The sequence below is a fragment of the Callorhinchus milii genome, unplaced genomic scaffold (assembly GCF_018977255.1).
Source record: "Callorhinchus milii isolate IMCB2004 unplaced genomic scaffold, IMCB_Cmil_1.0 Scaffold1, whole genome shotgun sequence".
Lineage (NCBI taxonomy): Eukaryota > Metazoa > Chordata > Chondrichthyes > Chimaeriformes > Callorhinchidae > Callorhinchus > Callorhinchus milii.
Genome location: NW_024704742.1, coordinates 67,831,114 through 67,858,853, shown reverse-complemented (window position 1 = coordinate 67,858,853; position 27,740 = coordinate 67,831,114). Strand labels below are relative to the sequence as shown.

General features: G+C 47.1%; 1 protein-coding gene across 5 annotated transcripts in view; it reads left to right on the top strand.

Moving 5' to 3' along the window:
• Positions 1-12,176: 12,176 nt before the first annotated feature.
• reep1 (receptor accessory protein 1) overlaps positions 12,177-27,740 on the top strand; it is a 35,864-nt gene continuing 20,300 nt past the window's right edge. For all 5 annotated transcript variants that reach the window (XM_042343471.1, XM_042343468.1, XM_042343478.1 and 2 more), the window contains exons 1-4: positions 12,177-12,281; positions 22,371-22,443; positions 26,624-26,700; positions 27,237-27,357. In XM_042343471.1, the coding sequence (XP_042199405.1) occupies positions 12,250-12,281; positions 22,371-22,443; positions 26,624-26,700; positions 27,237-27,357 (303 nt within the window). In that variant the 5' untranslated portion in view covers positions 12,177-12,249. The remainder of the gene's footprint in view (positions 12,282-22,370; positions 22,444-26,623; positions 26,701-27,236; positions 27,358-27,740) is intronic.

Here is a 27,740-nt window from a genome sequence, read left to right as displayed (position 1 = left end):
TGGCTGTGTATCCTCTGTGTGTGTGTATCCTCTCTGTGTGTGTATCTTCTCTGTGTGTGTGTATCTTCTGTGTGTATGTTCTGTGTGTGTGTGTGTGTGTGTGTAGCCTGTGTGTGTGTTCTCTGTGTGTGTAGCCCGTGTGTGTACTGTGTGTGTGTAGCCTGTATGTGTACTCTGTGTGTGTGTGTGTAGCCTCTGTGTGTGTTCTCTGTGTGCGTGTGTGCACTCTCTGTGTGTATCAGGGCCTTGTTACACTGTGTGTGTGTACTCTGTGTGTGTGCACTCTCTGTGTATCAGGGCCTTGTTACACTGTGTGTGTGTACTGTTGTGTGTATCCTCTCTCTGTGTGTGTGCACTCTCTCTGTGTGTATCAGGGCCGTGTTACACTGTTTGTGTGTATTCTGTGTGTGTGCACTCTGTGTGTATCAGGGCCGTGTTACACTGTGTGTGTGTGTGTACTCTCTCTCTCTGTGTGTGCACTGTGTGTGTGTGCACTCTCTCTGTGTGTGTATGAGGGCCGCGTTACACTGTGTGTGTGTGTGTGTGTGTACCCTCTCTGTGTGTGTAGTGTGTGTGTGTACCCTCTCTGTGTGTGTAGTGTGTGTGTGTGTACCCTCTCTGTGTGTGTAGTGTGTGTACCCTCTGTGTGTGTCTGTAGTGTGTGTACCCTCTCTGTGTGTACCTTCTCTCTCTGTGTGTGTACCCTCTGTGTGTGTGTGTACTCTCTCTCTCTCTCTCTGTACCCTCTGTGTGTGTGTGTACTCTCTCTGTGTACCCTCTCTGTGTGTGTACTCTCTCTCTCTGTGTACCCTCTGTGTGTGTGTACCCTCTCGTGTGTGTACTCTCTCTCTCTGTGTACCCTCTGTGTGTGTGTGTGTGTACCCTCTGTGTGTGTGTACCCTCTCTCTGTGTACCCTCTGTGTGTGTGTGTGTGTACCCTGTGTGTGTGTGTACTCTCTCTCTGTGTACCCTCTGTGTGTGTGTACCCTCTCTGTGTGTGTACTCTCTCTCTCTGTGTACCCTCTGTGTGTGTACCCTCTCTGTGTGTGTGTGTACTCTCTCTCTCTGTGTACCCTGTGTGTGTGTACCCTCTGTGTGTGTGTGTGTGTACCCTGTGTGTGTGTACCCTCTGTGTGTGCGTGTACTCTCTCTCTCTGTGTACCCTGTGTGTGTGTGTGTACCCTCTGTGTGTGTGTGTGTGTACCCTCTGTGTGTGCGTGTACTCTCTCTCTCTCTGTGTACCCTCTCTGTGTCTGTGTACCCTCTCTCTGTGTGTGGTGTGTGAGGACCGCCTTACACTGTGGAACCCGCGGGGACACAATGTATCGAGTGCAGACAATTCACAGCTCGCGCCGCGCAGCCACGCCCGCCCTCGCCTCCGATTGGCCGCGCGCCGCCGAAGTGGGCGGATCCCGAGGACTCGATAGGTCGGCTTTCCTGTCCGTCATCACCTCCGCCCCCCCCCCCCGCCGGGCGGTATCACTGCGCGCGGGGGCGGGGAGAGGCGATGCGGTGCATCGTGCGGAGCCACAGTGTGTCTTTGAGCAAAGGGAAAATAGTGCGGGGTTTACCGGCTCCCACCGCACCGCACCGCACCCCGGACCAGACCGGACCGGACCGGACCCGGCAAAAAGGGCCGCCTGGTGCCCTCCTGCCCTGACGAGCACCTCCTCGGTTCACTGAGAGCGTTGCATTTGCCTCCCTCCCACCACCCAAACAAAGTTATTGTGCTGTCGGTGGGAGGGAGGGAGCCCGCGTTGTTGTTGTTGTTGTTGTTGCAGTGGGGGGGGGGTGACCTACGTGCCGTTTTGTGCGTAGCCCCCGAGCGGGAGCAGCGCCCCAGCGCCCCCCGCGGGCCATCCGCCCCCGAGCGGGAGCAGCGCCCCAGCGCCCCCCGCGGGCCATCCGCCAGACTGCACCGAATAACAATCCTCGCGAAGAGCGACTCTCATCACGTCTCTGAGACGTCTCAAAGGCTTCACCGGTTATACTGTGAAGTGAATGGACTGTTCGTGTTATTTATTTATTTTTGAAGTGATCACTCCCCCCCCCCTCCCCCCACCCCTCCTCCCCCCCCCCCCCCCTCCCCCCACCCCTCCTCCCCCCCTCCCCCCCCCCCCCCCCCCCCCCCCCCCCCCCCCCCCCCCCCCCCCCCCCCCGGAAATGCGATCTGCCAATCGCCTAACATCTGATTCCTACTTAACTGCTGGGAACAACAACAACAACAACAACAAGATTACATTTGTATAGCGCCTTTCATGTCGGGAGGACGTCCCAAGGCACTGGACAGTGTACAGCATTTCAGACCCGAGCTGGGGTCAGGGTGGGGGGAAGGGACGGGAGGGGAAGGGGGGTGACTGATGGCCGAAGAGCAGGGTCTTGAGGTGGAGTGACTGGGGGATGGAATTCCAGAGGTTGGGGGCAGAGTAGCTGAAGGGGCTCTCCTACCGATGGTGGGGCGGGGGGGTCGGGGGCGTGGATTAGGCCGGAGCCAGCTGAGCGGAGGGAGCGGGCGGGTTGATAGGGGTTTAGGAGGTCGCAGAGGTAGGGTGGGGGGAGGCCATGGAGGGCTTTGTAGATGAGGACCAGGTTCTTGAACTGGATCCTCTGAAGAATAGGGAGCCAATGGAGTCGGGCGAGAGTGGGGGTAATGGGGTCACGGAGTTTGGTGCGGGAGAGGACACGGGCTGCAGAGTTCTGGATTATCTGCAGCCTGTGGAGGGAGGAGTTGGGAAAGCCGACAAGCAGAGCATTTGCATAGTCGAGTCTGGAGGTGATGAAGGCATGAACAAGAGTTTCAGCGCCTGAGGGGTGAGGTAGTGGCGGAGTCGGGCGATGTTTCGGAGGCGTGTGGTGTAACGAAACTTGCCGAAGGTTTCAACCTGCCCAGGAATCAAACCCAGATCCTCTCACCTGTGCGGCGAGTGCTCTAACCATAATGCTACAGGATTCCACAGCAAATCTGAACTTCTCTCGTCCCCCACACACTGTTTTGTTGTTGGACTCCAACAAAAAGTTTTGGCTAATAATAATCTTTACATTTTGATATCACCGCTCCAATAAATCGCAATAATTCAATAGTTAATAATAATAGTAATTCTTGCATTTGATGTAACGCCTTATCGTGTCATTGAAACATCTCAAAGCGCTACACAGAATATACTATGAAGTGTAGTTACTCTATTTTGTGGGTGAAATGCGGCAGCCAATTGTGCACAGCAGTGTCCCACAAACAGTCATGGATTGAGTGCACAAATTATTTTTTAAAAGGGATTATTTCTCCAGGAAAGTGATCCACCAATCGACTAACAACCAGGTTTCTACTTACTGCTAGGTAAACAGAGGCATGTGGAGTAAGAAAATTATCCTAAGGTTTCACCCAGCCCAGGAATTGAACCCAGGTATTCTCACTTGCGAGGCGAGTGCTCTAACCACTATGCTACAGGACTCCACTTTGTTTGTTGATGCACCCCAACAAAAAGGTTGGGCCAATAATAATCTTTGCATTTTGATATGACAACTCCAATACTATAACTCAACAGTTAATATCTCTTGCAATTTGGTATGAAGCTCAACAACAACAACAAGATTGCATTTATAGAGCGCCTTTCACGTCGGGAGGACGTCCCAAGGCGCTGGACAGTTGGGTCAGAACCCGAGCAGGGGGGAAATGGTCAGGGTGAGGGGAGGGAAGGGAGGGAGCGAGGAAGGGGTAGAGAGTCGAGAGGGGAGCTGAAGGCACGGTCAAAGAGAAAGGTCTTGAGACCGGCCTTGAAGGAGGAAAGGGAGGAGGCGGCGAAGGCACTGGGGGATAGAGTTCCAGAGCCTCGGGGCTGAGAGGCTGAAGGCCCGGCCACCGATGGTAGGGCGGTTGGGGCGGGGGATGTGGAGCAGACCGGAGCCAGAGGAACGGAGGGTGCGGGCAGGTAAGTAGGGGGATAGTAGGTCAGAGAGGTAGGAGGGAGCGAGGCCGTGAATGGCCTTGTATTTGAGGATGAGAATCTGCTGCACGTGCTTTGCTGTAAACTGTTTTAAAAAAATTTTTGCAAATAAATACATCGGCCCCAATTTGCACACAGCAGGTAGCTAGTAGATGAATGACCGGTTTGTTATCTAGGGGATTTTTGGCCATGATACCAAAAGAAAATCCCTTCTCTTTTCAAATAGCACCAAAGAGGTCTTTAACCTCCAATAACAACAACTTGCATTTATGTAGCACCCTTCCCAAGGACATCATTTCGGAGTGCTGAACAGTGGTGGAACTTGACCCAGAAGTAGACAGAGAGAGAAGGTGACCAAAGGCAAGGTCAAGATGCAATCTGAAGACAAGCAAAGAGGGGGTAAGGCAGAGAGCTCCAAAGTCTCAGGGAGTAATGACTGAAAGCACAGCTGTCAATGGTGGAGTGGAGGGGACAAGGGACATGCAGAAGGGCAGAGCCAGCTAAGCAATAGGTGTGGGGGTGGAGTGGGGCGAAAGCAGGTCGGAGATCTAGGGATGCGAGGGCACGAATTATTCATAATAATAATGCTCGCATTTGATATAGTGCCCTATTAAATATAAATATAATATATATATTATATTTAATAATAAATATACTAAATATAAAATGTTTTTGATCCTGATTTTAGCATTGTTCAAATAGAACCAACAGGGGGAGACACTTCAGTGCCTGAAAGAAAAGACTGTCTGGCACAACAATAATAATAATCCTTGAATTTATATAGCGCCTTATCACCTTGTTGAGACGTCTCAAAGCTCTTAATAGAATATACTGTAAAGTCAGTTGATTGTATGTTTTTGTGGGCGAAAGGCAGCAGCAAATTGCGCACAGCGTTGTCCCACAAAGAGTCGTAGCTTGAGTCACCAAATTATTATTAATATTTTTTGAAGAGATTATTACCCCTAGTAAAGTGATCCGCCAATCAACTAACAACCAGGTTCCTACTTACCAACAATAATATTGTGCTCACTATCGTCACCTTGGACACATTCAGTGTTTGCAGTCAGTCGGGTGTCTAACACATGCAGTTTCCTGCTGTTTCTCCAGCTCGGGCCACCCTACCCATTAGGGCTTTAACATGTAGCATTAACAAGGAACCAAGTGGGAAGAATTCCTGCCTCTAGTAACTTGTGATGAGCCAGGCTGGCTGGGCTGCCATTAGCATTGCCACGAAGGACTGCGAGCTGCCTGGCTCAGGAATCAGGTTACTGAGACCGCCACAGAGGGCTGACTTGATTCTGACATTCTATTGCTTTAAGCATGGCACCTTGCAGCCAAATCAGCCCTGTTTGGACCACGGGATAGACACTATATTAAATGTACATTATCGAGTCATTCCATGTCAAACTAACTCTTTATATCAAGTATGTTTAGATATTCTGACTTGATAAGGTATTGTTTATAATAATGTAATAATCCTTGCATTTGATACAGCGCCTTATTATGTCGTTGAGACGTCTCAAATCGCTTCACGGAATATACTGTAAAGTGTATTTCTGCTCGAAAAACGGAAGCCAAGTGTCCAAAAAACAGTTGTGGATTGAGTGACCACATTTTTTTAAAAAAGATTATTACCCCGGGAAAGCGATCCGCCAATCAACTAATAACCTGGTTCCTGTTTACTGCTGGGTAAACAGAGGCGTGTGGAGTAAGGAAACTTTCCTAAGGTTTCAGCCTGCCCGGGAATCGGACCTGGGTGATCTTGCTTGCGAGGCGAGCGCGCGAACCACTATGCTACTGGACTCTAAATTTTAAAAGACTATTATTATAATTTCCTAGTTTCTGAGTTACAGAAGGAGCATTCTGGATTCGTTCTAATGAAAGTGTTAACCAGAAGCTTTTTTGTTTGGCTAACCTAATGAGAATATTAAAGCCTGCATAAACAAATACAAAATGTGTTGGTTAAAGAGAAATACTTCTGCTTTAAGGCTCCACAGCGTCACTCAAAATGGAATAAACTCACCCTCAAATTTAAGACAATTCAAAAAAAGGAATTAAAGGGGAGGTTAGGAAAAAATGCTTCACATAGCGAGTGGTTGAAATGTAGAATTCTCTGTACATACCACAGTTGAGGCAGAGTTCAACAACAACAACAACTTGCATTTATATAGCGCCCTTCACGTGGGGAGGACGTCCCAAGGCGCTGGACAGACAGAGTTTCGGACCTGAGCTGGGGGTTGGGGTCGGGGTGGGTGCAGGGCAGGGAGGGAAGCAGGGAGATCGAAAGCACAGTCAAAGAGAAGGGTCTTGAGATGGGTCTTGAAGGTGGTAAGGGAGGTGGCGAGGCAGAGGGTCTGCGGGATGGAGTTCCAGAGGGTAGGGACAGAGAGGCGGAAGGCCCGCCCGCCAATAACTCCTCTTAATGGGAATTGGATCAATGCTGGAAGAGGAAAATGTTAAAGTGTAAGTGATCGAGGTCTTGGGACGTCCTCTCGATGTGAAAGGCGCTCTATAAATGGAATCTTGTTGTTGTTGTTGTCTTTAAAATTACAAGGGTTTTTGGTAGAGTCAATGAGAAGAAATTATTTCCACTGGTTGGTGAGTCACTAATTGGAAGGAATCAATTTAAGATAGTAAATGAGCAAATGGAGAGGTGAGGAGAATGTTTTTTTACGCACAGAGTAATTAGGATATGGAAAGCAATGCCGGGAGCGATGGTTGAGACAGAACCCATATTGGCATTTAAGAACAACAACAACAAAATTACATTTATAGAGCGCCTTTCACGTCGGGAGGATGTTCCAAGGCGCTGGACAGTCAGTGGTCAGGTCTCGAGCATGGGGAAGGGGTGGGGTAGGGGTGAGGGAAGGCAGAGAAGGGGGGAAGGCGATCAAAGGCAAGATCGAAGAGGAGGGTCTTGAGACCGGCTTTGAAGGAAGCAAGGGAGGAAGCGAGGTGAAGGGACCGTGGGATGGAGTTCCAGAGTATGGGGGCAGAGAGGCTGAAAGTCTGGCCAACCATGGTAGGGCGGGTCGAGCAGGAGACATGGAGCAGGCCGGAGCCTGACGAACGGAGGGAGCGGGCAGGTTGGTAGGGAGTCAGCAGGTCAGAAAGGTAGTGAGGATGAGGATCTTGAATTCAATACTTTAGGGGATGGGGAGCCAGTGGAGTCGTGCGAGGGTGTGGATGTGGTCGTGGAGCCTGGTGCATGAGAGTACACGAGCTGCAGAGTTTTGGATGATCTGCAGCTTGTGAAGGGAAGAGTTGGGAAGGCCGATGAGGAGGGAATTTCCATAATCGAGCCTTGATGTGACGAATGCGTGGATAAGGGTTTCGGCAGCCTGAGGGGTGAGGCAGTGGCAGAGTCTGGCAATGTTGCGGAGGTGGTGGTAGGCAGTGCCGGTCATGGCGCGGATGTGGGGGAGAAAGGACAGTTCAGGGTCAAACAAAACACCCAGGTTCCTGACTAGTTTAGTGAGGTTGAGTGTGCACCCGTGGAGGCAGATGTTGCCAGCGACTGAGGTGCGGAGGCGTTCGTGCGAGCCAATCAGGAGGACCTCGGACTTGCTGACGTTCAGTTGGAGAAAGTTGTCCCTCATCCAAGACTTGATGTCAGACAGGCAGTTGGTCAGGACGCCAATAGTCCTGGAGTTGAGGGTGGAGGCAGAGAGATAGAGTTGGGTGTCATCCACATATATGTGGAAATTTATCTCATGTCAGCGGATGATGTCACCAAGGGGGAGCATGTAGAGGGTTGTTGAGAAAAATAAATCCTGGGTTCGAAGTAGAGACTTGACAAATACTAAATATGGCGTGACACACCTTTGAATGCTTTATTTCAATACACAACAGGTAATATCACTCATACAATACAAAGATAAATAAATGATCCAATAAGCAACACTAGAATACAATGATCACATCAAAGTATAACCATTATACTTGACTATATTATATTAAAAACACATTGGTTACCATGCAATTAAGAAATACTCTGTAATGTACATTTCTATGATTCTATGGGTATGGGGGCTGCGATGGATTAGGTTAGATTACAGTGGAGAAAAAACATCAGAGCAGACTTGATGGGCTAACTGGCCTGTTTCTGTGCTGCAACATTCTCCAATTCCATGTTGATTTCCCTTACATCATTGCAACTGATGCTTGTTCCAGGAGTATTTGGTTACAATACAGTTTATATTTATACAGCGGCTTTCATGTCGGGAAGACATCCCAAAACGCATTCACAGATCTGGATATTAATTCTCCTTGCGTTAATAAAGCGCCTTATCACATCGGTAAGATGGCTCAAAACACTTCACAGGATTTACTGTAAAGTGGAGTGTCTGTGTATTTGGAGGTAAATGCAGTAGCCCATTGCACACAACAATGTCCCACAAGCAGCCATGGTATGAGTCACATAAGAACATAAGAATTTGCTAGGCAGACGAAGACCAAGGTCCATCTAGTTTGCTTTCCACCATCCTGGCAATCGCTTGACCTGTCATATCCAAAACTATATAATGTATCCTGAGATATTATTTTCTAGTGGAAATCTATCTAATTTGTTCTTGAAACAAATGACATTTTCTGTTTCCATAAGTCTGTTCCATAAGTTTACTACTCGCTCATTGAAATAGTGTTGAAGGAGGCAAGGGAGGAAGCGAGGCAAAGGGACTGTGGGATGGAGTTCCAGAGTGTGGGGGCAGAGAGGCTGAAAGTCCGGCCACCGATGGTAGGGCAGGTCGGGCAGGAGACATGGAGCAGGCCGGAGCCCGCTGAATATCCTTTTTATATTGCAGTGACCAGAACTGCACACAGTATTCCAAGTGAGGTCGCACCAGTAATTTATAAAGTGGTAGATTACCCCACTATTTTGGCTCAATATTGTCCTTTTAATATAGTCTAAGCTTACACTCCAATGCAGTGCTGGGGGTATATTGCATTGTCAGAGGTTCTGTCCTTCAGATGAGATGTTAAACTGAGATCCTGTCTGTCTGATCAGGTGGGCTTTGAAGATCCCATGGCATTGTTTGAAAAGAGAAGAGATTTTCTCCTGGTGGTCAGAGCAACAATCCCCCAAATAAAATTGGTCACTCACTCTATGGTATTTATGGAACACTGCTGTGTGCAAACTGGCTGCAGTGTTTGGCCCAGAAAATACACGCTCAAAACCACTTTTCATTATATCCTATGAAGCGCTTTGAGATGTCTAGATGAAGTAATAAGGCGCTATCTCGTGCTCTCCCACTGTCAAGCACTCTAGGACCTTGCGTGAGGAGCGCTATATAAATGCAAGTTGTTGTTGTATATCAAATACAAGGATTATTATTAGGCAAATGATTTCTTCCCCTATATATGGCTCATCCTCTACATTGTTGTGCATTTGCGTTCTGACTTCACTTGGTAGGTCGTGAGACTCATGACCCAGGCAAACAAAAAAAACTGTGTTTTACTGGAAGTCCATGTACTCTTTGCAAAAGATAAATATAACAACATAGAACAGCGGAATAGTGGATTGTGCAGTAAATTTATACTGAATAACAAATTGTAATACTATAGATAGCAATGTTATGTGCATCAAAAATGCACAAGATCACAAAATGTTCAGATAAAGAAGGCTCTTTGGCCTATTTACAATTTTTTCTGACCCATGTGGAAACCCGTCACCGTGCTTAACAATATCCGAACCAAACTGTGAATTCTATGCATCCCACCCACACATGGAAATCCCAGAGATAGACTGTTGTAATGGAATGTGCACTCTCTCCCTGGAGGGATGCATCCTGTTTGCCTAATTATGGAAAGTTTTAGGTGCAGCTTGGCAAGAGCCAAGGCTTGGGGACCCAGAGTATGGGTTGGGGTAACTGCTGGAGTCTAATCAGCTAAACCGCATAGCTTGCCATTGATATTGCTGCTGGCAAGCTTTCCCACTGCTTGTCCAGCTAGTACAGGTAGGACCATTTACAATATAATACAAATTTACATTTATAAAGCGCATTTAATGTCAGGAGGACATCCTAAGGCATTGGATAGTCGTGGGTTTGCCCCCGAACTGGAGATAGAATTCGGGATGGGTGGGGCCGAGAGGGATGGGAGTAAGTGGGGAAGACGACAGAAGGTGCAATCAAAGAGGAAGCTCTTGAGACGGACGGACCTTAAAGGAGACGAGGGAAGGGGCGAGGCGAAGGGTCTCAGGGATGGTGTTCCCAAGAGTGGGGGCAGATTTGCTGAATAGCTCGAACAAGCACAAAACATTACTCATCCATCACGACCCCCGTCTTTGAGTTTGGCTAAATGTTTGCCGCGGAGCAGAATCAATAACTCCCCCTCCCCCACAGAAATGTACTGAAAGAAATAGTTGATTTGAGTTATGCAGGCTTGATTAATGCTCAGAAAATGGTGCTTTAGTGGGCACCATGTACCAGTTGACAGTATACGAAGAGAGATGGGAGTTTCTCTGGTGTCCTGGCCATCAAATCCCCCAAATAAAGTTGGTCATTCACTTCATAGCTGTTTGTGGGACATTGCAGGGAGCAAACTGCTGCCGCGTTTCACCCGCAAATTACCCAGTCAATTCACTTGCTGTAACAAATGAGAATTATTATTATGGTTAATGTACAGCGACACACTAACAACAATTTTGATGACCATATCATAGGGGGCATTTTGATTGTCAACACAGAGCAAGTGTAATGCCTGAAATAGAAAATTTCTCTTGAGTGCCACTCATTTTTATATAACGTTAATCCTTGCATTTGATATAGCACCTTATCAACAACAACAAGATTACATTTGTATAGCGCCTTTCACGTCCGGAGGACGTCCCAAGGCGCTGGACAGTGTACAGCATTTCAGACCCGAGCTGGGGTCAGGGTGGGAGAAGGGAGGGGAGGAAAAGGGGGGTGGCCGAAGACAGGGTCGAAGAGGAAGGTTTTGAGGTGGGACTTGAAGGAGGCTAAGGAGGGGGTGAGGCGGAGTGACTGGGGGATGGAATTCCAGAGTTTGGGGGCAGAGTGGCTGAAGGCTCTCCCACCAATGGTGGTGCGGGTGGGATCGGGGGACATGGAGCAGGCCAGAGCCGGCTGAGCAGAGGGAGTGGACAGGTTGGTAGTGGGTTAGGAGGTCGCAGAGGTAGGGTGGGGCCGAGGCCATGGAGGGCTTTGTAGGTGAGGACCAGGACCTTGAACTGGATCCTCTGAAGGACAGGGAGCCAGTGGAATCACGCTGTTGAGACGCCTTGAAGCGATTTACTGCAAAGAAGATTGACAGTGTATTTTGCGGGCGAAACGCGGCAGCCAATTGCGCACGGCAGTGTCCCGCAGACACTCGAGGATCGAGTCGCCAAACTATTATCACGTTGGAAGGGACTATTACTCCCCGAAAGCGACCGCCGAATCGACTAAGATATACACCGACTGAAGAACATAAAATCGACGTATATATAAAAATAAAATATTACTTGGGTTGGACAATGGATTGCTCCCTTGCAATTTGCACCCACCCCCCACCCACCCGCCCAACCCCCCCCCCATCCCTGTCCCCTCCACCCCCCCATCCCTGTCCCCCTCCACCCCCCCATCCCTGTCCCCTCCACCCCCCCCATCCCTGTCCCCTCCACCCCCCCTCCCTGTCCCCCTCCACCCCCCATCCTGTCCCCTCCCACCCCCCCATCCCTGTCCCCTCCACCCCCCCCATCCCTGTCCCCCTCCACCCCCCCCATCCCTGTCCCCCTACCCCCCCCATCCCTGTCCCCTCCACCCCCCCATCCCTGTCCCCCTCCACCCCCCCCATCCCTGTCCCCCTCCCCTCCCCCCCCCATCCCTGTCCCCCCACCCCCCCCCATCCCTGTCCCCACCCCCCCCCTGTCCCCCCCCCCCATCCCTGTCCCCTCCACCCCCCATCCCTGTCCCCCTCCACCCCCCATCCCTGTCCCCCTCCCCCCCCCATCCCTGTCCCCCTCCCCCCCCATCCCTGTCCCCCTCCACCCCCCCCATCCCTGTCCCCCTCCACCCCCCCATCCCTGTCCCCTCCACCCCCCCCATCCCTGTCCCCCCCACCCCCCATCCCTGTCCCCCCCCACCCCCATCCCTGTCCCCTCCACCCCCCCATCCCTGTCCCCCTCCACCCCCCATCCCTGTCCCCCTCCACCCCTCCCTGTCCCCCTCCACCCCCCATCCCTGTCCCCCTCCAGCATTGGTGTTGGTTGGAGCTGTGACGAGGCTGACACATGGTTGAGTCCTGGGTCAGTTAAAGCAGATCAACTCCTCCTTCGCTCTCAAACAAACAAATCCTTCTTTAAACCGCCATGGTCTCATGGATCATCTCTAGACTAGTCGTGTAAGTACACTGGGATTTCACCCGATTCCCTCTTCTTGTGTGTTTTGTTTTGAGAAAGATGATGACTTGCTCTCTCTCTCGGGGCTGTGCCCCGGGGTCGGGGCCGCGGCGGCCGCTCTCTCTGTTGTCTTAAATGCACTGTCAGAACCACTTGGTCCGACTTCGACCGCACTCTGTGTCAGCACCGATCTCCCTGTTCTCCCCCCTCTGCCCTCCGTCTCTGGCTCTCTCTTCCCTCTCTCGTCCCCTTCTCTCTTTTCTCTCCGCTTTGTCTCTCTCTCCTCTCTCTGTCTCTCTCTCCTCTCTGTCTCTCTCTCCTCTCTCTGTCTCTCTCTCCTCTCTGTCTCTCTCTCCTCTCTCTCTCTCTCTCCTCTCTGTCTCTCTCTCCTCTCTCTGTCTCTCTCTCCTCTCTGTCTCTCTCCTCTCTCTGTCTCTCTCCTCTCTCTGTCTCTCTCCTCTCTGTCTCTCTCTCCTCTCTGTCTCTCTCTCTTCCCTCTCTCCCCTCTGTCTCTTCTCTCTCTCCTCTCTGTCTCTCTCTCCTCTCTGTCTCTCTCTCTTCCCTCTCTCCCCTCTGTCTCTTCTCTCTCTCCTCTCTGTCTCTCTCTCCTCTCTGTCTCTCTCTCTTCCCTCTCTCCCCTCTGTCTCTTCTCTCTCTCCTCTCTGTCTCTCTCTCCTCTCTGTCTCTCTCTCTTCCCTCTCTCCCCTCTGTCTCTTCTCTCTCTCCTCTCTGTCTCTCTCTCCTCTGTCTCTCTCTGTCTCTTCTCTCTCTCTGTCTCTCTCCCTTCTCTCTCTCTTCTCTCTCTCCTCCCTGTCTCTCTCTGTCTCTTCTCTCTCTCTGTCTCTCTCTGTCTCTTCTCTCTCTCTCTGTCTCTCTCTGTCTCTTCTCTCTCTCTGTCTCTCTCTCCCTTCTCTCTCTCTTCTCTCTCTCCTCCCTGTCTCTCTCTGTCTCTTCTCTCTCTCCTCCCTGTCTCTCTCTCCTCTCTGTCTCTCTCTTTTCTCTCCTCTCTTTGTCCCCCTTCCCTCTCTCCTGTGTACGTGTGTCTCTCTCTCTGCACCTCTCAGTTTTTGTTATTTATCCCCAGTACAGTGTGTGTGTGTGTGTGTGTGTGTGTGTGTGTGTAAAATACAGCAGAGAGGGGAAAAGAGGGAGAAAACCTTTACAAAATAAACCCCCAAAACCCTGGAAATATACCCAGATCTATGCAAAATCCTGTGTGTAGGATGTGATGTCTGACACATTCAATATGTCACACACATCATGTTCTCTATAAAACAAGCAGATCAGCCCCCCCTGACCTCAGTGGTGGCTTAAGTCTTACTGGTGTACATATTGATTGATTTATTCCTTGATGGTGGGGGATAGCAGTGTGTAGCATTGGGAGGGCTGTGTGTGTGAGTGTGTGTGAGTGTGTGAGAGAGACAGACAGACAGACTGGGTGCAGGGGTTAGCGATGCTCTGCCTTTAAACCTCTGGCTGTGCAACGTGTCTCTATCAACACCGCCCAGAGAGTTAGACCAGCGCTGCTGCAGAAGATTAAGAGATATCTATCTTTAAAGGGGACCTTTGCACAATTGGCAGCGCCTTGGAAAGCGAGTCCCAGTAAAGGTGCTTTTCACTCCCTCCCTCCCTCTCCTCTCTCCCTCCCTCCCTCCTCCCTCCCTCCCTCTCCTCTCTCCCTCCCTCCCTCTCCTCTCTCCCTCCCTCCCTCCCTCTCCTCTCCCTCCCTCCCTCCCTCTCCTCTCTCCCTCCCTCTCTCCTCTCTCTCCTCTCCTCCTCCTCTCCCTCTCCCTCCCTCTCTCCCTCCCTCTCCTCCCTCTCTCCCTCCCTCTCCTCTCTCCCTCTCCTCTCTCCTCCCTCCCTCTCCTCTCTCCCTCCCTCCCTCTCTCCCTCCCTCTCCTCCCTCCCTCCCTCTCCTCCTCCCTCTCCTCTCTCTCCCTCCTCTTCCCTCCCCCTCCTCTCTCCCTCTCTCCTCCCTCCCTCTCTCCTCCCTCCCTCCCTCTCCCTCTCCCTCTCTTCCTCCCTCTCCCTCTCTCCTCCTTCCCTCTCCTCTCTCTTCTGTGGTCTCAAAGATGCTGATGGTGTGGTCAGCACTGCACACACACACACACACACACACTAAGGGTATGTTTCTGTGTGGATAACTATGAGAAGAGATCCCCCCCTCCCTCCTATCGGTTTATAATCCATATCCACTCCCTACATACACCCAGTACAGTGCTCTCTCTGGTTGCTCTCTTTCTCTCCACACCTTCCCTCCCTCTCTCTCTCCACATCCCTCCTCTTCTCCTTTGCATCCCCCTCTCCCTCTGCACTACACACATATCACTCCTCTCTGTCTCTGTCCCTCTCTTTTCTCTTTGTCTTTCCCCCCTCCCTCCCTCTGCCTCTCTTCTTTCTCTCCTCTCTTTTTCCTCCTTCCCTCTCTCTCTCTCTCTGCACCCCCTCCCTATTTGTGGATTTAGGTTAGGTTAACAGGGATCGGATGTCACCCAAGTGTTGTGCTTTGAGACAGACCCAACTCACAGCAGCTGTTCATAGGGTTTTCCCTATTTAGCCCTGGAGAGAAAGTCTGTGTGTGTATGTGTGTGAGAATGAAAGGCTGAGCCAAATATTCTCACTTGAAGAGACTAGAGAATGAGGGAGAGAGAGGAGAGGCAGGTGATGAGGGAGACTGAAGGGAGAGAGACAGAGAAGGAGAAAGAGATGGAGAGGCAGAGAGAGAGAGACAGAAAGAAAGAAAGAACTGTATTCAGAGCTGTAATGTTCATTTCTCTGCCTCTGGTTGAACAAAGAAACAAGACACATGTTTTAGCAGCCCTGGGGGTGGGGGGGGAGAGACTGAGCTCAGTTAATCTTTTTCAGGTTTGTACCCAATAAAAAGATGATTCCCTTATTTTATTCTCTGTCTGTCTCTCTCTCCCCTCCACACAAAAGACTGATGAATGCAATAAGCACAGTGGATGTCTGGCTGCACGTATACATTGCAGTTAAAACATCCATTCGCCTTGTTTTAGCTGAGGCCACAATGCAAGCACCTGTCGTGGAAGTTTTCTATGTTGTTTTATTTTTTTAAAAATACTGGTGGCTGTTTTCACAATACCCTCTTTCTTCTTCCCCCTCCCTCCTTCCCTCTCTGCCTCCAAATCACACCTGCAGTATTGCCTCGTTTATATTTTTTAAAAATCATTAAAAATATGCTTGATCCCTGGCTTGGCTGCACCATTCTTTGTTTTGTAACAAATCTAAGGATTATTTCCCTGTTCATGTATTTCACTATTTATTTCTCTATTTAATAGTGGGACTGAAACACACACACACACACTGGCAGCCTCCCCCCTCCCCCCCCACCCCTCACTCTCATGCAATGGAAAAAATTATACATTTTTAAAAATGTATAATATAAATGAAAAAGACTGGCTCATCGGCAGGACTTGGGAGGCCAGACCTGTGGCTGGGGTTGGGGACAGGGAATCCTCCCTCTCAGCTCCTGTAGCTTAAACTCTTAAGCATGGTGATGGGTTTCCGCATGTGTCAGACAGAAACCTGGCTGTCCAAAAAAAAATTGTGCAGTGGTGGTGGGGGAGTGAATAACCACACCTTTGCCATTGATCCAGCTCCAAGCCGGAGAGACATTATGGCGATTGTAAGGCTCAGCCTGCTCCTGACAAATCACACTTCTTATCACCGAGTGGTCGGAGGGGTGACGCAGCATGTTAAATTACACACAGCAGGAGAAAACCAGCATACGTTTGATAATGTCTCTGAAAGAGTGATCCATTCAGTGCCACGCCCCTGTCCTATCACACACACCCTCCCCCACACCACCAATATCCTTCCATATTTGTATCATTTCCATAATGGGCTCAATCCACCACTGTTTGCAGGACACTGCTGTGCGCAATTGGCTGCCGGGTTTCGCCCACAATCAATTTTGTTTTACAGTATATTCTCTGACACGCTTTGCGATATCTCAACATCATGATAAGGCACTGTATCAAATGCAAGGATTATTATTTGATATGTAGTATATTGTTTACACCACGCCCAAGATTGTACTGCCTGCCACCTGTTAAAGTGCACCAGCTGTAGTTAAGGACACTGCACACGATAGATGTCCTGATGTCGCAGCATTCATTCAAGCTACTCTGTCCTCGCCGATCGACGTGTCTGAGCTAAAGATTTGTGAACCCTCACGAACCCTTGACCTGAAATTGAAGAGGACGGATAAAGGAGACCCCTTACCCCCAACCCCCCACCCACCCACCACTCATCACGACCCACCTCCAATCTGTCCCGCATTCAAAGATGTTTCACCCACAAATTACACAGTCAATTCTCTTTACAATATACTCTGTGAAGCGCTTTGATATGTCTCACTTACATGATAAGGTGCTATATCAAATGCAAGGATTATTATTATTATTATTATGTCCTTTGGAAAGATGCTAAGATACGTTTTGGAAAATGGATTCTGAGAAAATCTCAGGTCTTTTCTAATTAACTGACCAACAAGCAGAAGGGAAATGGATATCTGTGTATGACTGATGTATTACATTTCATCTTCGTTTAATTAAATTGCACGTTTGTAGAGACCCACTCGCCCTGTGCAATTATGGCCACACCGAAAGCGATAACAATTAACTGAAGCATTTATTGGCCCAACTTTGCTTGATATTTATTGGCGTATTTGAAGGACATCCTGTTAAACAAAGATTTGGACCACATCACTCCCACCCTCGCTCGCCTCCACTGGCTCCCCATCCCCCAGAGGATCGAATTCAAGATCCTCATCCTCACCTACAAGGCCATTCACGGCCTCGCTCCCTCCTACCTCTCCGACTTACTATCCCCCTACCTACCTGCCCGTACCCTCCGTTCCTCTGGCTCCGGTCTGCTCCACATCCCTCGCCCCAACCGCCCTACCATCTGTGGCCGGGCCTTCAGTCTCTCAGCCCCGAGGCTCTGGAACTCTATCCCCCAGTGCCTTTGCCGCTTCCACCCTTTCCTCCTTCAAGGCCGGTCTCAAGCCTTCAGCTCCCCTCTCGACTCTCTACCCCCTCCTCGCTCCCTCCCTTCCCTCCCCTCATCCTGACCATTTCCCCCCTGCTCGGGTCCTGACCCAACTGTACAGCGCCTTGGGACGACCTCCCGATGTGAAAGGCGCTCCATAAATGGAATCTTGTTGTTGTTGTTGTTGAAGAGGCTTGGGAAGAGAAAGAGAAGAAACCAACAGGAGAGGAGGATTAGTTACATTTTCTTCGAATGAAAAATGAACTCATTTAAAAAGCATTTGGTGCTATGATGAGGTGACGGGTGGGGGTGGGGGTTCTGGAAGGCTGAGGTCAGATAGAGGGGAGAGGAGGTGCATCAAATTCTGTTTTGTCTGCAAAATGCAGTCACTACACTTTACAATAAATCCTGTGAAGCGCTTTGTGAAAGGTGCTATATCAAATACAAAGATTATTTCCAGTTATTACAAAACCTTTACATTTGGAATATAAACACCTACACGGAGTAATTGGACCAAATAGCTCATTTGTATGCTATAATGTTCTGAGTAACTCTATTTAATAATGACAACAATTCTAATCTTGTATTCTTAATATAATAATAATAGTAATAGTAATAATCCTTGCGTTTGATATAGCGTCTTATCATGTCGCTGAGACGTCTCAAAGTGCTTCACAGAATATACTATAAAGTGGATTGACTGTATTTTGTGGACAAAAAGTATAAAAACTAAACAATACCTTCCAAGATAACAGGACAAGACGGCACAGGTTCAGGGTTGTGAGGGGCAATTTAGAACAGAACAAGGAAAATTTTATTTACAAAGAGGCTAGTAATACAATGCAGTACAATACAAATGTACATTTATAAAGTGCCTTTCAAGTCGGGAGGTTTATTGCATTTATTTATATTTATATTTATTTATTTATAACGGGAAGATGGTAATGTGGGGATGAGATCAAATGAGCCAAGCCAATCCTTCATGTAAACCAATCTTTCTCATCTCATAACATTATTTAGAAAGAATGACCTTACATTGTTTGTAGCACCTTGTTCCTTTGAAATGCCTGAAAGTGCTTTTAACAGTATTTATTGTTAAGAGTGCTAGCTGTTTTTATCCAGAACTCTGCAACTCATCTCCTCTCCCGCTACAAGCTTGGTGAACCGATCACCCCCATCTTTTCCCAACTCCATTGGCTCCCCATCCCCCAGAGGATCAAGTTTAAAATCATCATCCTCACTTTTAAAGCCATACTACACCATACCAACATGCCCGCTCCATCCGTTTGGCGGGTACTGGCCTGCTCTATGTGCCCCGCTCTGTCTGCCACACCATTGTGGACCAGTCTTCAGTGTTTCTACCCTCACTCTCTGGAACTCAAACCCCAAATCCTTCCATCTCGCCCCCTCCCTCGCTTCCTTCAAGGTTCATCTCAAGATCTTCCTCTTTGAACGTGCCTTTGGTCATCTTCCCAGTCCTTATCCTCCACCCTCTTGATTCCAACCCCCAGCTCAGATGCAAACCCATTACTGTCAGCGCTTTGGGATATCCTTCCGACATGAAAGGCACTATATAAATGTAATTTTTTTTTGTTGCTTTGGCCGGCAAATATTTGCCATTTTGCTCATGGAAAGGTTCCCACAAACAGCTTTGAGATGAATGATAAGTTAGTCTAGAGTTTTGGTAGATAGGACTCTGGGAAGAACTCTCTTCTCATCTCAAATGATGCTGCAAGATCTTTAATACCCATCAGTCAAACAAGCCAATGGGACTTCAGTTCACAACAGCAACAACAACTTGCATTGATATAGCATACTTCATCTAGGGTAATGCTTTAGCATGCTATTTAAAGTCTCATCTGAAGGACGCACCTCTGACAATGCAGTGCTTCATGTTTTTGGGTCAGCTGGGTGTCTGACATGTGAAATCCCATCACTAGACTTAAGAGTATCCAAACCAAACTGAGGTTTCCAGGCATCCCACCTACACATGGAAATCCCAGAGACAGATTGTTGGAATAGAATGCTCACTCTCTCGCTGGAGGGACACATCTTGCTCCTAATTCTAGAAAGTATTAGGCGCAGGTTGGCAAGAGCTCAGGTTTGGAGACCCCAAAGTGTGTGTTGGGGTAACTGCTGGAGTCTAACCTGCTAACACCGCATAGCTTGTCTTTGACAGCAATTGTCTGGCAAGCTTTCCCACTGCTTGTCCAGCTGGGACAACCCTCCCCGACAGGGCTTTGGCTTGCAGGGTTAATGAGAGCTGAGTGGGAAGATTCCCTGACCCCAGTGCAGTAGTGTATTAAAGTGTCAGTCGCATATTTTGAGCTCAAGTCCTGACGTGGAGTTTGAACCCACAGCCTTCTGGTTCAGAGAGTGCTAGCAACTGAGCCAAGATGCTAAACAAGGAGGCCAGGCGTGGCAGAACATTAGGAAACATATGAACTGAAATAAACAGCATCGGCTTCACCAACAGAGAACACATTAAAAATAGAATTGAGAGTGCGTGTATTTATCTACAAGATGAATTCAATGTAATTTACTGAACTGAAGAGCGTCCAGCAGTTGCCTTTACATCAGTCAAAGAAACTGCCTCGATGTAATGGATTCTGCTGACTCAGCCATCATTATGCATAAAGGAGGTTCATAGGCAGTGAGTCAGCGGAACCTGGTGTCACCCACTGCGTACACTGTACATCTGTCATCTCAAAGTAATTTCCACACAATCGTGAACTAGACTTCACACTGGGAAACTGTGTGGCTTCGCTCTAGATCATTCTCGTAATGCTCACTGCTTTCTCCTCGCTCATGGAGTCCTGCTCATATTTGTGAAGGTCTTGGAGACATTCATCTTACGTGACAGGTGCTAACACACGGTAAACGTCTGATAACTTGTCACTGCCACTGTCAAGGTGGTCCAACCTTTTGGCTGCTGAGGGCTGGATTCCCTATTTGAGAAACCTCTGTGGGCCACACAAGCAATACCTTGGTGTTTCCCTTTCAGAAACATAACATAACATTTATGGGTTATGGAGGGAGTGGTTGGGCCAGATGAACTGGAGGGTGGTGGGGGGGATATGGGGGGGGCAGATGTGGCCCACAGGCTACCGGTTGGACCCCCCTGACAAGTCGTCATGCTATCAATATCCTGGCCTCATTTATTTGTGTATTTATTATATGTATACATATGCCTAATTTGCAACTCTGGTTTGTGTGGGGCTAAAAGCATCTTTGAAATAAGAGGAATTTGCAGTGCACCTCGGCTTAGAACCATAGAACTTCACAGCTCAGAGGATAAATATTTGGCCTATTATATTTCGCTCACAAAATACGCAGTCAATCCACTTTACAGTGGATGTTTTGAGATTTCTCAACAATGTGAAAGGCGCTATATCAAATGCAAGGATTATTATTATAATGATGATGATGGTTATTTTGTAAGAGCAATCCATTTAGTCCCATTTTCCTGCTTTTCCCCATTTCCCTGTAAATTACTCTTTATATATCTATCTAGTTCCCTTTTTAAAGCTACTATTCATTGTGCCTGGACCAGCGCAGGCCATTACACATCCTAACAATGATCTGTGTGAAAAAATCTAATCTCTTCCTTTTTCTTCCTTCCTAATCATCTTAAATTAATGCCCTCTAGTCACTGACTCACCATCCAGTGGAGATAATTTCTTCCTATTGACCTTATCAAAACCTCTCATAATGTTAAAAACTTCTATCAGGTCTCTCCTCAACCTTCTCTGTTCCAATGCAAATAGACCGAGATCCTCTACTTGTAAATCAAACCACTTGTCCCTAATATCATCCTAGTAACTCACCTCCATATCCTCTCTGTGGTCCTGATGTTCTTCTGAGATGTGGTCACCACAACTGAACACAATACCCTAACTGCTTTCACCTCCAAAATACACAGGTCACTACACTTTACAGGAAATCATTTGAAGTGCTTTGAGACGTCCTCCTGATGTGAAAAGCGCACTACCAAATACAAGGATTGTCATTAATTAATAATTTATACAGGTTAAACATCATCACCTGTTAGGTTTTATATTCTACGCTCCTGTTTGTAAAACCCAGGATCCCATTAGCTCGCTTCACAAGTTTGATCACCTTTAAAGATTTATGTACGTTAATTGATGTAATTTTATCACCACGTTTTTGCATCCTCTTGAATTACAGTACTTCACAGCACCTTGTGATGTACATCACTTAATGTATTCACCCCTAATCTCTGGAACACCTTGCCTCCTCTCCTCTTTAAATCCCACCTTAAAATCTACCTTTTTGACCACGCTAAAGATCAATCCCCTCCCTCTGCTCCGCCATTGTGAAGTGCTCCAAGATGTTATCCTGCATGAAGGGATCTATGTAATTCGCTCTCAAAATTCAGTCAATCGACTTTGCAATATATCCTGTGAAGTGCTTTGAGAAGTCTCAATGATGTGGTAAGGCGCTAAATCAAATGCAAATATTATTCTTATTATAAATGCAAGTTGTTATTGTTAATTTCCTTGTTTCAAGAGACTAATCTTGTTTACAAATGCAATGCAATACTATTTATTATTTATGTTTGTACGTCTTTCATGTCAGGAGGATGTCACAAAGGTAGGCAAATGGGATTAAGTAATTGATCCTTAAAAGAGTCAGCAATGACATAATGGGCTAAATGGCCTTCTTATTGCAGTAAATCTCTAAATCTCTAATTCAGATTGAACTACTCTGAGTTGTTTTTGATGAATCACACAATTAAACACTGCCTTTTCGATCCTTGTATCGAAAGAGTGAGGTACTCATAGGCAAGATTAGCTCACTTAAAGTATAATAATTTTAAATAATGAATAATAATAATTATTGCATTTGATATAGTGTCATTCACTTCAAGAGGACGTCTCAAAGTGCTTTGCAGGATTTACTGTAAAATGCATTGACTGTATATTTTGTAGGCGAACCTGGCAGCCAGGTTGCTCACAGACTATGGATGCCCCACAAACAGTCATAAAATGAATGAAAGAATTCATGTGGAGGATTGTTAATTGATACTGTAACAGGAGTTTCTTTTTTTTTAACAGGCTGATATTTGGCACACTTTATCCAGCGTATTCTTCATACAAGGCTGTAAAGACAAAGAATGTAAAAGAATATGTGAGTAACACGCACGCTTTAACCTTCCTGTTATAGCTCTGACAATACACTAAATACAATACACATTTACATTTGTATAGCGCCTTTCATGTGGGGAGGACGTCTCAAGGTGCTCGACAGTCCTGGTTTAGAGGAAAAGATGATCGAAAGCGCCTTCAAAGACACAGACCATAAGGTGCCCTTGGGATGTCTCCGGGAGGCTGAAGAGTCCTAAATTACCTAGTCTTTCCTCACAGCTCGGCCCTCTAACAATGGGGACCAGTCTTGTTGCTTACCTGTGCTCTGCCTCTTGGGCAGTCAGACCCTTATTTTGCAGCGACCAGCACTGTACGCAGCACTCCAGAGCACTGCACTGCTGAAGCACCATGTCAGGGAGAGTTGAGGTCAGTTAATTTTGCAAACTTGCCCAGTTTCCTTATTGCCTTATTTATTGCCTCACACTGTTTAGACACGATGAGCTACGCATCAACTAACATTCCGCATATTTCTTACTTATCGTCTTGCACATGTCTGTGCAGCTGATTTGTTTGTTTTATCATTAGAACTGATCTAATCTAATCTAATTCTGTTACTCAATCCACGAGTGTTGGCTGCTGCGTTTTGCCCACAAAATATAGTCAATTCACTTTACAGTATATTCTGGGAAGCGCTTTGAGACGTCTCGAAAGACGTGATAAGGCGCTCTATGCAAGGATTATTATTATTCATTTCCCACAAAAATAGAAAATCAATCCCCTTTACAATATATTCTGTGAAGTGCTTTGAGACATCTCAAGATGTAACATGAGCTCAGAATTTCTGGTTTATCTTTTAATGGCAATGCTGCAGTTAGCTTTGAACTCATTTGGGGCGTTCCTACCGTTACAGTTCATGAATGTATAAAGGAGACGGAGCCTATTATCTTTTCTCTTGTTTATATCTGAGGCTCACAATTTCATCTCACCTCAGGCTTAAGATTCAAGATCAAACAGAATCATGAAAAATTGTTCAATCTTAATTTGCATTCTAATTAATAATAATCCTTGCATTGGATATAACACTTTTAATGACAGGACTCTGAGCCGATCACCCCCATCCTTGCCTGGCTCCACTGGCTCCCCATCTCCCAGAGGACTACGTTTAAAATCCTCATCCTCACTGTTAAAGCCCTCCAGGGTCTTGCTTTGCCCCACCTCTGTGGCCTGCTAAAGCTCTACCAAACTGTCCACTCCCTCCGTTCAATGGCCTACTCCACGCCCCCTCCCTTCCCATTCCGCCATCGGGGGTTGGGCCTTTAGCGTTTCTGTCCCCACCTTCTGGAACTCCATCCCAGAGCCCCTCCACCTCGACTCCTTCAAGGCCCGTCTCAAGGCCTTCCCCTTCGACCGCGCCTTTGGTCATCCTCCCACCACCACCCCCCTTGCCCTTCAGCCCTCCTGACGCCAACTGCAGCTTGAGTGCAAACCCTTGACTGTCCAGCATCTTGGGAGGTCCTCCTGAAGCAGCTTCTGAATTCATACTAAATTTGAGAATTTTCTACAAATCTGATCTTAAATTTTCAGACAAAAGTGGTCTCCCGGGACTTGGGTCTCTGGTATTGAATATTGAGGTTTGCTTTACAATGTATGTGTCATTGAGATGAATGGCAAGAGTAGGATTTCGAAACTGTATTAAATGTAAGTGGAGCAGTCATAAAATTCAACATGCAAACTGCCTTCCCATTAGCACTAATAATAATAATAATAATAATAATCCTTGCATTTGATATAGCGCTTTTCACGTCAGGAGGACGTCCCAAAGCGCTTCACAGAACACACTGTAAAGTGAATTGACTGTATATTTGTGGGCGAACGAGAAAGAACTGCTCGAAGATTGATCCTGCTCGCTGCATGCAACAGGCAGAGAATAGGCACAAGGTTACGATTAATTGGCTGGTCATTAATCATTAATTAATGGAACACTCTCCCTCAATCCCTCCATCTTGACCCATTTTTCCCCATCTTCAGGTAGAGCATGAAGATCTTCCTATTCGACCGTGCCTACGGTCACTTCCTCCTTCGGCTCGGTGTCGTGCTCCCACACTGTGAAATACTCTGGATTATTTAATATTTTTTAAATAATTAAATAAAATTCAATTTCTGTGTGAGGGGGTGCTACATGGTGCTTGTGGGGTCCTGTAATGTATCGGTTAGAGCACTCGCCTCGCAAGCAAGAGGACCTGGGTTGATTCCCGCCAGGTTAAACGTTACACTAATTTTCTTACTCCACACGCCTCTGTTTATCTAGCAGTAAGTAGGAACCCGGTTGTTGGTCGATTGGCAGATCGCTTTTCCGAGGGTAATAATCCCTTCAAAAAAAATAAAAATAATAATAAATTCATAATTTGGTCAGTCAATCCACAATTGATTGTAGGACACCACTGTGCGCATTTGGTTGCCGTGTTTCGCCCACAAAATGTACTATCAGTTTACTTTACAGTATAATCTGTGAAGCGTTTTGAGATGTCTCAACGACTAAAGCTCGATACTCAGGGGACTGAGGGGATTGGTCTTTAGAAGACACAATGAGCCGAATGGCCTTCTTCCGTGCTGTAAATTTCTATGGTTCAGTCGTTCTGACACTCATCGCCAAATAATGGGGAAAGCTGAGGCCGCCAAAGTCAATGTGTGTGACAGTCAGTAGAGTTTTTACCCAAATAATCCAGCGAAACCCGGTCAGATTTTTATTCCGCTTACCTGACAACCGGAGTCCAGTGAGCGGGGCTCCGAGACTTTGTTTGAGTAAATGCACACACTCAGCTCTTCTCTGCCTCAGTTGCACTACTGTTAAAGGGCGCCTCAATTGAAGCACTTAGTTCAGTATAATCGGGATATAGAGTAACATACAGGGATACGCACAGAATCAGGCCCCTACGCCCAACCAGTCTGTGTCGATATTTATGCTCATGTAAGAGCTAGTTGAGACACTACCTCTCGTGAATGGTGTTATATAAATGCAAATTGTTGTTGTTGTCAGCCTCTCTGCCCCCACCCTTTGGAACTCCATCCCACAGTCCCTTCACTTTGCCCCCTCCCTTGCCTCCTTCAAGGCCCGTCTCAGGACCCTCCTTTTTGACCATGCCTTCGGTCACCCTCCTACCCCTACCTTCCCCCGCCCTCCACCCTCCATGATCCCAACCCCCTGCTCATGTCCAAATCCTTGACCGTCCAGCGCCTTGGGATATCCTCCCGATGTGAAAGGCGCTATAAACATGTAATTTATTGTTGTTCAGTCTCCACTCACTCCTTAATTTCTTCTATTCATTTCTCTCTCAAGTGAAGGTCTAGCTTCCTCTTAAACGGATCTACACTATTTGATTTAAATACCGCTTCAGGCGGCGAGTTCCACATTTTCGCAACTCTCTACTTCTCGCTACTGAAGTGGTTCCTCTTAAATTAAATTTAGATCCCCTTGTCGCTCTCTTGCACTTATGTACTCTGGTTACGGACTTCACGACCAGTGGAAACAGCCTATTTATGTTGACCTTATTGAACACTTTTATAATTTTAAACATCTCCATTAGGTCCCTTCTTAAACATCTCTTCTCTAGTTAAAAAAAAGGCCTAACCCATGCAGTCTACGTTAACTAATAGAACCATAGAAATTTACAGCACAGAAGAAGGACATTCAGCCCATTGTGTCCATGACGGCTATTTTAAGAGCAATTCTTTCAGTCCCATTTACCTGCCATTTACCCCATATCCCTGTAGCTTACTCCAGTAATCACTGTACTGTCAGTAATCACATGTATATGAGTGTATGCCTCGTTTGTTTATGTTAAATTTATTATTATAATAAATTATTGTTTATATTACATTTATTATTTATATTAAATTTATTGTTTATGTTATTGGTTGATAGAAAAAATTGGCGGATTGCTTTCCAGGGATAATCCTAAAAAAACTTGATCCACGACTATTTGTGGGACACTGCTGTGCACAATTGGCTGTAGCATTTCACCACAAAATATACAGTCAATCCACTTTACAGTATATTCTGTGAAGCGCTTTGAGACGTCTCAACCACATGATAAGGCACTATATCAAATTAAAGGATTATTATTATGTTCAGAGTTGTCTGTGGCGTAATTGGTGCTCAGTACTTTCGTCACGGGTGAAATATGGTGCGTCCACTTGACATTTTTGCCTTCCTGTCTAACCAGGTGAAATGGATGATGTACTGGATCATATTTGCCTTGTTCACCACAGCAGAAACCTTCACAGATCTCTTCCTTCCATGGTGAGACCCGACTGTGACATTTCATTGTTAATCTTTAGTGACAGCCGTAGACTTGCACCAGCTCAGGTGATATTAATGGAGGTGTCGTGATTCACACTGTTCCGAGGCTGGTCAATAGGAGTGCTTCACCCAATGTTGCAGTATTCATTTTTTAAAGGACATTGCGAGCACTATATTTCCATTGCTGTTCATGGTTGTATTTTTGTTTTCTTCAATATGTCTCCCCTTTACTTGGTGCTAAGGTGCTTGAGAGGGAGAGAAGGGGAGGGGAGAGAGGGAAGGGAGAGAGAGAGGGGGAGAAAGAGAGAGAGAGAGAGAGAGAGAGAAAGGGGGAGAGAGAAAGGAAGAAATGGGCAGAGAGAAGAAAGGAGAAATGAAGGCATTTTGAAAGTTCGGCACAAGATTTAATGTTTAAGGAAATGGTTTTATAATGGTCTGAAAATGGCAGGTATTGAGCCCTGTCCAGTTAGATGAGAGGAACTGGCCTGAGTGTATCCCGACTGTATTTGATGTAATTTCACCCTGTTTGTTCCCAGGTTTCCATTTTATTATGAACTCAAAATCGCTTTTATTGTTTGGCTGCTGTCTCCTTACACGAAAGGAGCCAGCGTTCTCTACAGGAAGTTTGTGCACCCGACACTGTCCTCCAAAGAGCAGGTGAGTGTATAAAACAATAGCTGCTTCACAACATGCTCCCTAAAGCCACAGAGTGGGTAATAACCCATGGCAGGAGTGGGTTTAGCGACTGTGTGTCAGCATGGCGCAATGGTAGCACTCTCGCCTCCGACTCAAAAGGTTGTGGGTTCAAGCCCCATGTCGGGACTTGGAATCACATAGTCTAAACTGACACTCCAATGCAGTGTTTTGGGGGTGTTGCATTGTCGGAGGTGCCGTCCTTCAGATGAGATATTAAACTGATGTCCCATTTGCTGTTCAGGTGGATGTTAAAGATTTTATGGCACTATTCGAAAAGAGAAGGGAATTTCTCCCAGTATCATGGGCAATAATTCCCCCACCCCAACCCAAAAGTGAGAATCAGG